Source organism: Gallinula chloropus, assembly GCF_964237585.1.
Source record: "Gallinula chloropus genome assembly, chromosome: 1".
NCBI lineage: Eukaryota > Metazoa > Chordata > Aves > Gruiformes > Rallidae > Gallinula > Gallinula chloropus.
The window spans coordinates 34,761,358-34,774,765 of NC_140085.1; the positions used below are offsets into that span (position 1 = coordinate 34,761,358).

General features: G+C 46.5%; 1 protein-coding gene across 1 annotated transcript in view; it reads left to right on the top strand.

Annotated features, from left to right (window-relative positions):
* Positions 1 to 5,836: 5,836 nt before the first annotated feature.
* NELL2 (neural EGFL like 2) overlaps positions 5,837 to 13,408 on the top strand; it is a gene marked incomplete at both ends in the record, with an annotated part of 153,865 nt that continues 146,293 nt past the window's right edge. Inside the window, 2 exons of the mRNA XM_084262534.1 lie at positions 5,837 to 5,891; positions 6,076 to 6,204. Coding sequence (XP_084118660.1) covers positions 5,837 to 5,891; positions 6,076 to 6,204 — 184 coding nt within the window. The remainder of the gene's footprint in view (positions 5,892 to 6,075; positions 6,205 to 13,408) is intronic.

Below are 13,408 nucleotides of genomic sequence, written 5' to 3' on the forward strand. Positions count from 1 at the left end.
CAGAACTGAGATAATTAAATCCTGATCATGAACCATCCTCTTCTTACTTCATATTCCACGTGCCAAATACACCACCGGCACTCCTAGCCGACATTCTCTGTGAAAAGACATTTTTAGGCATCATAATGTGTGAAGGCTGCCAGCAGGACAGTCTATCACTTCTACCTTGCATCAAAGGGATGTACACCCTCTTGGAGGAAGAAAATAAAGCTAGTATAGAAAGCAAGGCTTCACCAAGGAAGGTTAATGCGGGTACTTTGCAACTTCGAAGAATCAGGGTTTGAATTTGGGGAAAAGAGAGTGCAGCCTGCATGTCTCAGCCTTGCTTCCTTGCCCTTGAATCACACAAGAATTTTGGGGACAACTTCCGAAAAATACCTTCATCTCTACCTACCTCTTGTTAACCTAATTGCCTGCGCCCAGGAGAATGAAGCTGTAACAACAGCCACGCAACTCCCACCACTCCTGGTGCTGCTTCTGCGCTGCTGACTGCACCGGTCCGCTCGCCAAGGCTGCGACCTCACGTGCGAGGCATGAAGTATCCTCAAGCGGTATGAAACACCCGGGAAGACATGAAACTTTAAGAGACGTAAAGTGTGTTCCTTAAATAGCTACAGCCTTTGTTTCACAGCTCTGTTTTCTAATGGGAAGTAATTTTTGCAATTACAAGTGGGGCGCTACCAAATCTCTATGAAACATTCATAGCTGTAGCTAAAATGGGTGATGTCTCTTCAGCTGATGCGCGCTTGAGAGGAGCGCCGTTGATGCCAAGGCATTTTAGCTGGACCGGTACTGTCACGGTCGGGTGTGTAGCTTAGTCATTTTTGACAGTCTCTGCTGGGTCCTAGCCAAGTGCTGTATTTAAATCCCAAGTTCTCCAAGGCTTTCCTGGTCAGAGCGCATTTCTGAGATGGGAAACCTGCGGCGTACAGGACGCTAATACAGATGGCAGCTCTTACGTAGGGGAGGCAGCAAGGCTGACAAATTGCAAAGAAGAGATGAGCGAAGGAGTGGGTGTGCATGCATGTCTGTGTGTGAGAAAGGGGGATGGAGGGAAGAGAGAGAGAGAGAGAGGGAGAGGGGCACCTGTGCAAGAAAAAGCTGGTAAAGCGCAGAAAACGTTCGGGGAATTGGGAATTATGCAGGTGGGGAGCTGTGAGGAGGGTAACGAAGCGACTAAATCACCTGCTTTACAGAAGCAAGTGGACATGTGTATGTGTTGGAGGGAGAGGGTGCCACAGGAGGAGTTCCCAGATCTGCTCAGGAAGCTGGCAAGAAAAAGCTATCTAATAAACACCTGAGGTTTATTCAAGAAGAGCATGTGAGCTTTGCTCCTCGCTGTTGAAGCCATCATTTAGAAAACAAGTGAAAATGAGTTTGGTGGTCTCACCTTAGTCCCACACGGCATTTTACACGCCACACAACAACTGTACGGTCTTTACACACGACTGTTTCTGTAGAAGGAAAATCTGGATCATAATGATATAATGGTACAGACTGAAGTCCACATTGATGGGTATTAACAGAAACTACTGCAGCATAATTTGCCTGCATTTTCCCTGACAGTAACTAATAAAAGCCCTCATCCCTTGCAGTATCAAATTTACTCAAATTAAAAAGCTGCTTCTCTATGACAACAGACTATTCTCCTTGTTCCACTTCAAAAAGTATTAATTATGGAACATCATGTTTTACAAATATTTTTCTGTATAAATGCTGCATTAAAGCACCATAATGTTGAGTAAACAACTATGTGTGTTTTGTAATATAAGGATGACCGTTTTCTATACTCTCAGAAAAGAAGTTACACCAGTGTTTTATAAGTAGGTCAGTTACCATTCCTTATGTGTTTCTTAAATTCACATGGACTCTCCAGGTTCCGGCATAGGAATACAAGGGTAAAACTATGGTGAATGAAATATTAATGTTTTTCTTTAAAAATAAATAGACCCAGATAAGCTGCAGCAAGAGAGGTAATGCCTTCCCAGTGTGGGATTGTCATCTACGCACTTTAAGAGCTTTACTCACTTCTGTTTATTAGCATACAATTAATATGAGCTTAATTAATACGAGATTCCCTTTGCAATGAAATCATTCATAAATTTGGGGCTTGTAACACAGCCCTTAACTCCTAATTTGGCATGAAATGTTGTACCAGTCATTATTCAGAAGACCTACTCGTGTTTTAGGATCTAGTAGGGGGTTCACTGTGTGTGGGGTGCCAATATGATAATCCAAAAACCTCACTGAAGTTGAAACACTGATCACCAGAAGACTGCGTTTAAGCCAGTCATATTAAGAAGCGTCAAAGCTGTGTTGCACAATGTGCTCCTGCTAGTGTTGCTCAAGCACGGCACACTCACCTGCCTGTTGGGCAGGGGCATCACTGACGGGGCCATTCCCTCTTCCAGGAGATTTGGTGGCCCAGTGCAAGGTCAGCCTTGTCACTTGGACAAACTGTATGTGTGGTACTGTTGACATATCCATCACTGTGGAACTACCGGATGTCATTGTGTCCTAGAGGCTTTGTAAGGAAAGGGCAGAAAAAGCTGTTTCACTGTAGATGTGGATGTATAGATGGGAGAAGTCCCATGGACAGTGCAAAAGATGAGCCTTGTCTTTTACAGATGTTTCCATGAGCAATCCTACCTCTCGTGTTTGTAGAGATCAGATCTCTCTTAGCTCACCAAAAAAAACCAACAACCCCAAAACCACAAAAAAGATGACAAAAAAAAAAAAAAAGAAGATACCTCTGAAATATCTAGACTCTGGAGAGCCTTGAATGTTGATATCTGTAATGGGATGCTTTAGACAGACACCTTGATTAATATAGAAATCAGTGGAATATTGTGCTTTCTCAGATAGATGGTTCTCACACGCTGTACTGCGTCCTCAGGTCTGTCGCCCTTTGCCATGTGTGGAGTAGATGATGGTGAGCCTCAAAGTGATATGTGTGTAGATCTTTTGGCTGAAAGACATGATTTCTATCAAAGGGAAGAGCATTTTAGCCAACTGAAAGCATAAAAACTTTTTCTTTCAGGCATTTCCATACTCTCCAGAATTCAGTAAGGACGTGCCCAGAAATCTGACTGCAAACCAGTATGTTTCTAGAGTGATCAAAAGTGCTTCCACAGAAGAAATAAATACTAGATGTAGCCAACTATTTGCAAGATCTAATCATCAATATCATATTTCTTAGTCTCATAGAAATTCTCGTTTTGCTGTTCACTTCTTGTTTAGCTGAATTATGTTGCTATTGGCATCTCACATAGCAGAAACACGGCTCTGTGCAATGCATATAACATCTGCCCTGGGCTCCACATGGATAGGAGGGAATAAATCAAGCAGGTTGGATAGCTTTTTGAGTGATTTTTCATGTATATGACATGAAGATGAGTGGCCACTCCCCGGGGATCTATTGAGAGAGAAATGGATTATCAGAGGGGTGGACTCCACCTGATTTACACGCTTACTCCACTCTGGTGGCTCCAGCTAATGGAAATTGTCGGTGGGTGCTGGCAAATGCAAGGAATTCCAGGCAGATGTTTGCCTCTTTTGGCTTGTTCAGTTGTGTGCCTGACTCAACTGGCGGTGGGGCTCATTACACACCATTATGGTGCTAGACTTTGAATCTATTTCTTCCCAAATTAATTGCTTCTGGTTCAGTTATCTGTAACCAATGTGATTGAAAGAGCGTGAAAGCAATCACCGATGTGTGGCTGCTGTCCATCAACTGCCCCAAGGAAACACACTGCCTGTTAGAGTGCTCTGGCAGCAGGCAGATTTCAGGAGTTGGGAAGCACAGTTCCATGTCACCAACAGGCTGGAGACAAAGATACGGTGCAGAAGAGGTGCTTGGCTGGTTAGGGTGGGGGAGGGATGTCGCTATCGCCTCTGCCTATGCAAGGTACAACAACAGGCCTGGAGGTTGGTGTCCCTGCCTGTGACAGGGGGGTTGGAGCTCTATGGTCCTTGGGGTCCCTTCCAACCCAGACCATTCTATGATTCTATGAACAGGGACACTGTGTGGCCAGTTGCACAGCTGGTACCAACAGCAGGACTCCTTTTTGTTTGTTTGTTTGTTTGTTTGTTTGTTTGTTTTCAGATGAGTTGCAATGGGAAATGGCTGTAGAAGCACCTCACACAGTGCCGGACTTGCTCCACCATCTGGAGGAGAAGCCTGTAGCTCTTCCAAGTGTGCTGGAGCTTGTGTTCCAATGCCCGTACTGTGGATTTGGGGTTGAGGGACAGATTGCATTTTCCGACTTTCATCTTTACACCCTCCTCTCTCCTATTTCTTATGGGAAAGAAGGTGTTTTGTATGTTGCTTATGATCTCGGTTGGTTGATCTGGCCTGGACATTTACCATTGACTCCCACAGTCAGCTCTGGAAAAAAAAAAAGAAGAAAGGGGGAAAAAAATAATCCCTTTTTCTTGTAGCATTTGGAATTATTATTTGTAAAGGTTACTTGTAAAGATGTTATTATCTGTAAAGATTGTAGAGGATGGATTTGTTGTAGGTCAATAAACAATACTGGAATCACCAGGTGACATCAGGGTGTTGCTGACATGCGTGTGAAACTAGAAGAAAAAATTAAACCCCCAATCCTTTATTCCACAGAATTTGACAAACTGGCAAGAAGACATCTCTGCCTTCCACGTTGGGAGTCAGTGAAAGGGAAGGGAAGAATGAGTCTATTCTTAGCCCCCTTTATAGGCACACAAAGTGAGGCACAGAAATGTCACTTGCCGGGGGGAGGCGGGTTTGTAACGGGACCGAGGACAGGACAGGACAGCTGTGGGAAGTCGTCCTTTCCGACAGGGCAAACGGGAGGGAACCCGCGGCTGGCAGCCCCGCGCTGGCTCCGCACGCCCCATCTCAGTCAACTACTGGAAGCGTCCTGGTTTCTGTGCCCCGCATCTCCGAATTATTTTTATTCATGCTCAAAGACCAGGCTGAGGTTTCGCCAGAGCCTGGACGGCATCACCTCGGGATGGGAATTCAAGTCGTGACTTCAACCCGGGCAGACGCCAACAAAGCGCCGAGGCCGCACCGCCGGGGGCAGAGGAGCGCCCCGAGGGCTCGGTGCCAGCACCGCCCGGCCGCTGCCTCCCGCGGGGCAGCCCGGCCCCCCGCCTCCCCTTGCCCTCCCCGCCACCGCCCCCGACCCTCCCTCAGCGAAGCTCCCCGGCGGCTTCTCTCAAACTTCCCATCGCGGAGCCCCCCGGCCCCCCGCCCCGACGGCGAGTCCTTCTCCCTTCCGCGCCCGGCGTTTCCCCGGCGGACGGGGCGGCGAGGCGGCGCCTCCCCCCAGCCCTGCCCTGCCCGGCCCGGTGGAGGCGGTGGGCGGCTCCTAGTGCCGCGGCATAAACCGGCGGCCCCTCCCGCCGGCCCCGCTGTCCCCGCTGGACGGCGGGGAGGAGACCGGCGCTCCCGCGGGAGTCGGGCGGAGGCTGCGGCGGCGGCTCCCCAGTCGAGGGGCTGCGCCTGGTGGCGGCGGGGCGGGGAGCTGCGGGGCACGGGCGCGCCGCCTCCGCCTCCCGGCTGCCGCGGCCTCGCTCGCTCGCACGGCGGCAGCGGCAGGCTCCGGCGGGCTCCCCCCATTGTCTGCCCGCGGGCGAAGGGCTCCGCTGCCCGCCCGCCCCCCCGCCCTCGCCTTTGTGTGCTCCGGCCGGCGGCGGGGCGACGCGGCTCCCGCCGTGATGCGCGCTGCGGGGCGGCGGGGGGTCCGCTCCTCCCGGTGAGAGGCAGGGAGGGACCCAGCCTCTGCCCCGGAGGTTTTTCACCCGCAGCAGCCGGAGGAGGGGGACTATGGACTGAGCGCATCGGTGTACCATGGAGTCGGGCATCCGCTTGAGCACGCTCTGCCTTCTCCTCTGTCTGGGGCCAGGTAGGCGGATGCCGGACCCGCCGGCCGGGCAGCCGGGAGCGGGTCCAGGGGAGCTTCGCGGCGGCGATGCCCTGGTCTCCGGGCGGCCGCAGGTGCGGGGCGCGGCAGAGGTGGTGGTGAGGGCAGGGGATGCTCGGAAAGTTGCAGTGTCGACGGGTGGGGGTAAAGGCACTTTCTGGATCAGTTGCAGGCTTTGGCGTGGACCCCTCGCTGCAGATCGACGTGCTGTCCGAGCTACAGCTGGGAGGTTCCGCGGAGGGCGTGCGCCAGGTGCCGGGGCTGCACAACGGGAGCAAAGCCTTCCTCTTCCCAGGTACCGTGTCCCCAGCCCGCCCGGCTCCGCGCAACTTCGGCCGCCGCGGCCGGGTCCCTGCGCCGCGCACGGGGGGCTCGCCCGTCCCCAAGAGCGAGGGGGTAGCGTGCTCCTGAGCCGCTCGGGGTCCTTTCCCTTACCGCCGCTTTTCTTCCACTCTTCTGCTCCCCCCGCCCCCCCCTTTTTTTCTTTTCCTTCTCCTTTCTCTCCCCCCCCCCTTTTTTTTTTCTTTTGACTGGTAGACGCTTAATTAAGGTACAGCATGAACGGGGATGGCAGATGGCTTATTTTGTAAGTCGTGGGGTGCAGTGATGAATAATAGCACCACCCACTCTTCTGCTTTACTTGGGAGACGTTAAACATACCCCAATTCCAGCTAAAGAAATGCTCGCTGAAAGTTTCGAGCAAAATGCCGAAATGAAGTGCCCCGGAGCGGAGAGGCAGATGGCTGCTATTAAGACGACCCCCCTCCACCCCCCTTTTTTTTTTAATCAAGGGAGAGTGGCCCTTGTGAGCTTCTATGTCCTACCTCTCGTGAGAAACAAAGAAGGAGTTTTAGTCTCTTCTAGTGCTCGTGGTTGGGTTTTGTTTCGTACTGGGAATAGAAATGAAATAGTAATCTTGGTTTGTATTTCAAAAATACACTTAGGAGGTTTATTAAAAAATAACTAAACTTCCTTACATTGTAACTCATAAAGGGCTGTAAAATAACTCACAATGGCTAGCTGAATTTCTTCGCAGAGGTTACATCGCCTACACTGGCTCATTATCAGTGTATTTTTGAATTACACTTTAATAACGTGCTGATGTGTTAAATGAAGCTGGAGTCAAGAACACTTTTAGAAAAAAAAATCCCCTATCTTTATTTAAAAAAAAAAGAGCCTAAAAATGACCTTTAGAAGCAAGTCTCTTTGAAAGAGACTCTCTGATGAAATGCTCCTTGGAAACATGACTAAACAAGAGCAAGAAATATGGCTCAACATCTGGTGAAGCAAGAGCGAATCTCCGCATCAGCCTGTAGTTTTAAAACAGGGGGGACTTGATTGCTGGCTTCTTGTGCCGTGCCAGGAGTTGCAGCTCGGATCTGAAAGCCTTTCTAGCGCAACAGGCGAGAGGCTGCGTTACCCGGACAGAGGAGTTATAATTCAAGGGAGATAAGATCTGGAGAGGGAATTTCTTTTTCATGTTTGCATTAATGAGATAATTTATCAGAAGCTAATAGTTGCCAAAGGCTTTTTTTTATTTTTTTTTTCCCCTTTTAAAGGTGATGTCTCTAGCGTTGTCCTTCCCCGGTACAGCCAGCGTGTGTCACTATGGACATTAATGTGGAGGCGCATATGGGCTTCTGCCTTCGGAGACACACGCTGGCTTTAAACATCTGTGATGGGCTTGTGGCTGCAGAGCAGAGCCCTCGGTGAAGGGGGCAAACGCTTTGACCCCTCACCACGTCCGTGTGGCTGTGGGGTTTGTGTCCTAAAATAGCTGTCATTTCCAAGTCAGGGTTCTGAGTTGGGGCTCTGTTAATGGGTTGCGGTGAGGGGGGAAGTCAGAAATCCTTCAGCCCTAAAAAGATTTGAGGTTTGTAAGGATAAGACTTTTTATCGTATATTTTCCCACTGTTGCCACAAAAAAAGAGAATACTGGGATACTAAAGAATTATTGAAGCTGTTTCTTCTTTCTTTGTAATTACGAGTGTATACAGTTCCCAAATGGGTTAGCAGTTTAGTCATAACGAAAGGAGACAGGAGTTTTATGTGTTCACCCAGATCTTCTTGGTCTGTTGGGAAGAACTGGGGGAATAACAAGGATGAAAACACTTGGGTCTAAATGGTGGCTGAAGTCACTCAGCATCCCTTGGGAAGTTTTCAGCTCCCTGCAGGGCTGGAGATATTTTTCCTGCTACTGCATAAGATGACTGCTGATTTCCTTATAGTAAATAGGGTCCTTACTAAGCAGACGATTCTCATTTCGAACTTGCTCTTAGAAATAGACATTTCCTTCCTTGATCAGACCACTGGGTCCACTTAGTCATTTTTGTTCTGCTCTTAGAGCTCACGCTGTAGGAACATTGCTGCAACGTATGCCTCTTGATGTATGTATTTGCTGTGTGTGAATTTCAAATATCTGTACGTGCCGACTTTAAATTTTCATTATGCCCGCGTGTTTTTCCCTTATTCCAGCTAAAGCCTTAGCTCTAGACAGAAATCATTGCATGAAGAGGCCACAAATTACTTTAAATGATCTGTGAACTTACCGTGGAAGCTTTAACTTGCGATCCTTTGCCTTTTGGTTTCTTCAGATATTGAATCTTTTCTTGTACCATATACATATTTATGACATTTTAGTATGTTGCCTTTTTGATAGACCACACTCTCAGCTGGTGTAAAGCCTTGCTTTACATATGCATAAAACATACAGGAACCCCAAACGCTGCTCTTTATTTCAGAAAGAAGTTATGAAAGTGGCAGGTTGAACTGCCAACAGGTAACAGACAATTAAGGGTATATGATGGGAAAATTGTGCATACAGCTAAAGCGGAATAGTCTTTTTCCTTCTGTTTCTAGGTTAAAAAAGTCAGTTTTGACTGTTTAATTAGATGTAGTATCAATTTTTCAATACAAGGGTTTTAGCATCTAATTGGCTGTTCTGACAAATTCTTCTTTACGTAATTGATTTTCAAAGGTACTTCTATTTCTAGGCCATATAACACAGTAAGCAGTCATTCTCTGAAGGTAGCTTTAGTCTGTTATAGTTCACTCAAGAGCATTTAGATTACTCCTTACACAGTTCCTGATTTAGAAATAATTATAACCATTTGAAATTTGCCGTTTTGTGTTCCAATCTGCTCTGTCGCTGTATGAATCCTACGGAAAGCATCATACTTGGGAAACAGAACCCTTCCCACCGATTTCAGCAGGACTAGGTGCTTTGGAATTCTCAGGTTTTTAAGGTGCCTGATGCTCCTTGGTTGTGGTGGATGGTAGCACCTGAATGCCACTGTAGTCTGGCTCTAGTTAGCTGCAGGGACTTTTCTTTCTGGAAATGTGATTTGCAAAGTAATTGTAAGATGTTCCAGCATAGCTTAAGGGAAGATACAATTATGAACAGAAAACAGGAGGAAGTCTTCCAAAATGTTAGTGTTGCTGTATGTGAACATCTGCCAGCACTTCCTAGCCAACAGCAGATATTATTGTGTCAAAATATGTTGAGAGGAAAATTATTCCTCTTCTGGTCAAAGCAGCAGAACAGAAGTCATGAGTATCTACACCGTTGTAGATTGCTGTTGGTGGCTGTTTATCTAAGTCAGTGACATTTTCAGAACCTTTGTACAACAGAAGGTTTAGTGTCCAAAGTGCCCAAATCAGGTTTGTGGACTGAAGTGTAATGAGTGTAGCTGAAGAAGGCTTTTGGAGGAATACCAATTGTCATTCTCTCAACTTTTTTCTTTGCAAATATACTGTATTAATACAATTTGGGAAGATTGGTGGGGGCGAAAGTCACTGTAGCCATTTTCCAATGCAAATATGATGATCGTATTGCTGTGAGAGCACTTGTTGCCTATGGAACTGCAGGGAAATTTGGAAAGGTGGGCAAAACCTCAGCCAAGGAGGATGCTGAGGGTTTGGTATGGGTCAGACATAATCTGACTTGTCTCTGCTCAGGAGACTTAACATCAGGCATGTGCAAGGTCCTGATGAAGCCAGGTATTTCAACTTGCTATAGGAGATGATGCTCTGAGATGTGAGGATCTAAAGGGCTGCAAGAATAACTTGGCCTCCTGTGGCGCTCCTCTAGGCAGTAACTTTTTGTCAGCCTCCCTGCTTCCTTTAGAGGGAGGTCCTAATATTTAACATTAAAATAAATATATTTTACAGATATAATACTGTGATAGTCTTTCTGGATCTTACGTCTTGTTGAGAGCAAATACTGTGCATCAGACTCTTTGTCCAAAGAGTGTTTGTGGTGCCTCCTGCAGCAGTGGAGAGTGGTGGAAGATTCACTGTAAATCAAGTGACAAGAGGCATCAAAATGAAAGCTGGGTGATGTGTAGAGGAAAGCATATGCCCATCAAAAGGTGTATATACTCCTCAAAGAGGAGGCTAAAAGGTGGACAGCAGAGTGCAGACAGAGAGCTACCAGTCCAGGAACGTGTCTTTAAAGAAATGATAAAAAGGACACAATAGTCATGAAAATGTGGGAGCTTGTGTAGCTGAATGCAGAACTTGGAACTCATTCAGAGGATAAGCTTTTCCTCTGCCTGTTAGGATATGCAACTCTTAATATGGTTATAAATAATTAGGTATTTCTGATGAAGAGGGACAGTTCTAGAGGCAAGATATGGTATATTCTGATGGGGAACAAAATGGGCTATAAATCACCAGAAAAATGATATAATCTGTCAGTGGGATGCATGGAAGGACTCAGCACTACTGTGCTTTCAATTTGGGCTTGTGAGCACAAACTGCTGGCAGAAAAACCCCCAAATAACTAAAATAGGTCTCTTGGTGTAAATGATTTGTTACTTATTGCTGTGTAATTGGACCTTTAGCCCATTATTTTAAAGTGCTAGCAAGACAATATTACTATATATATGATATACTCTTTTGGAAAGGTCACTGGTTTTGGCCTGTGACATCATCTCTGGACTTTACTAAATAAAGGAGCTGAAAAGAAAGCTTTAAGACTAGGTGTGAGTAAACTTTCTTTTGTAGCAATGGGATTTACATTGCCTATGCACTTCACACACACTTTTTTCTTTGCCACCTGTCACTGAAGCTATGGACAGATGCTTTCTCCAGGTTCCAGCTGAGCCTGCTCAAAATATTACTGTTCTCAGCTGCTTGTCACTGACCATGAGCTAGAGGTTACTGTCCCCACAACTCTTCCAAAGCAAGAGATCGGAATGTTGTTCCCATGTCTGCTGATGGTGAAGTCAGCCAGCTTCAGGAGCGAACCTGGCTGACTGCAGTGACATGGATTAGAGAGTCCCGTAAAATCTCCTTTCTCCAGCTGTACTCCTCTCCCTGAGGAGTGTTAACAGACAGCTGGGGGAGAGGATGCTAATGTTGCCAACTGGCATGGCTGACTGCAGAGTGAATACCTATCTGCAGCCTTTTTTTGTGTGTGTGTCTTGGAAGCAAGCTGGCTTCCCTCAGAATCACTGAATCCTCTAAATGTTGGACCTCCAGCATAGAGATCATCTGTAGATAATAAAAATTTCCAGAATTTTTCAGAGACACAAAGAAAACCCCTCACCCTTTTGTTTTCAGACAGACTGAATTAATTGAGTTTAATTTCAGTAAGTATTGGAGTGGGTTTTAATATTAGAAATACCTGGCATAAGCCATTTACTCTATGATAATGCAGTAGCCAGAGAAATCCAGATTTTGGTGCATCCAGAAGAACAGCCTATGCTTGCCCCCTGTTGCTCCCATTCCCTTCCGCCTCTGGTATGTCTCAAAGTCACCTCTGTACCCATGCAGACAGTAACCACTGTGGTATGGCAATGCCAGGGTTGTGAGTGTTGCTGCTGGGGAGCCGGGCTCGATGTTGAAAGAGATGCTCTTGCTCCATAAGAGCTGAATATTTAGCATCCTCCTCCTCCTGCTAGCAATGGTGGCAAGAGGAGGTGTTTGAGGAGCTTTTGCTGCTTGAAGAGCCTGCCCAAAAAAAGGAGGTAGCATGTGAGAATCCTGCATCTAGTTCTCATCCCAAACCTTGCTGAGTTACCATGCATGGAGAACTAGGATGCCTTTACCCACTGTATAACCACATGCTGATAGATGATTGTGAATATACCTACTACTGGAGGCTGTGTTGCTTGCTGACTAGCTGGTTTATCTGTAAAATAGAAGGGGAAAGTTATGGGAAGAAAAACATAATATTGTGGGCTTGTGATTGATGCTTGTGATGTTGCAGCAGAGGGTAGGACTGAGAAATTGAAAGTGGAGGGGATCTAATAAATGGCAAATACCAAGGAAACTCCAGTTCCCAGAGAAGAAAAGCTTGTAATCCCTGTATGTAGTCATTAGTGCATAGTTGATACAAGGTAATGTTAAGGAATGACAGAAAACTTGGCCTGTAGCATTTGGGGATTGCAACTGTCCTGACACTGAAAGTTTCAGATAAATAATGTTGCTGAGAGTGTGCATTGGGCATATAAAACATCACAAAGCTGTAAGTGTACAGCAGTGAAGTTGTTTTAAGTGTGGCTCTAAAAATCATGTCATTGTTCATGGCAAATAAAGGTATTTTATGCAAAATTTTCTCTTTTTCCTTCCCCCCAAAATGAGCTTTTAGGGGGGAGGTAAAGGAAATAAGCAGAGATTAAGTATTCTCTCCATAGGCTTTGGGTTTTGAGGGGGCTTTTTTTTTGTACTTGCATCTCTTGCAGTGTGTCTTGATAGGAGATCATGCCACCTTTCAGTCTGTTAAATTCTGAAGAGTGTAGATTCTGGAAGAAGCTACAGCACAGGGAGAGAAATCATCCCTCTTTGTTGCTGTAGGCACTGTACTCTACCTGCCTGGATCCCCTTGGGAGATGGTGCCAAGCAGCATGACTTCCACAGCTTTGCTGGGCTTGGTTGGGACAGTTGATATCTCCAAACTCTGCTGCTTCAACCTTTGGAGTGAATTAGTGCCTGCATTTATTAGTCAGCAAAAGTGTGACTCCTTTTAGAGGAATATCATATTTTATTGTGTTCTTGTGGGCTTGACCCAGTGGTTTTCACAGCCAGGTTGCATCTAATATCTCCAATAAATTGAAGCCTTTGGGGATCTGTTTTCTACTGTGACAATGCTGATTCTCTACTTTTTATTACTTTTTAAATGAGTGGTTGTCCAGGTTAATTCAGATGCTTTACATTCAGTATTGCCCAAACAATTCAAACTGATTAACAACTGTCAGAATTGCGTTTGCTTGTTCCTACCTTTACAATGAGGCCTCTTCTAAAACATTGCAAGCACAAAACCCTTGCTGACGCCGGGGTTCTCCCAGGGCTCAACCTGGCTGTATTTGTTGGAAACCTGGAGATGAGTATGATGTGGAGCTTTGGGGTGTGTATGGAAGATGTTGTCAGTGTGGTGATGTTGGTGCTGTGAGAAGGGGCAAGATGGTTGGAGGAGTGGAGGTCAAGGAAGTCTCTCTCCATGTCAACATTCCCATCAGGAGCAACTGCTCACCACGCAGTCTTACCTGGCAGTG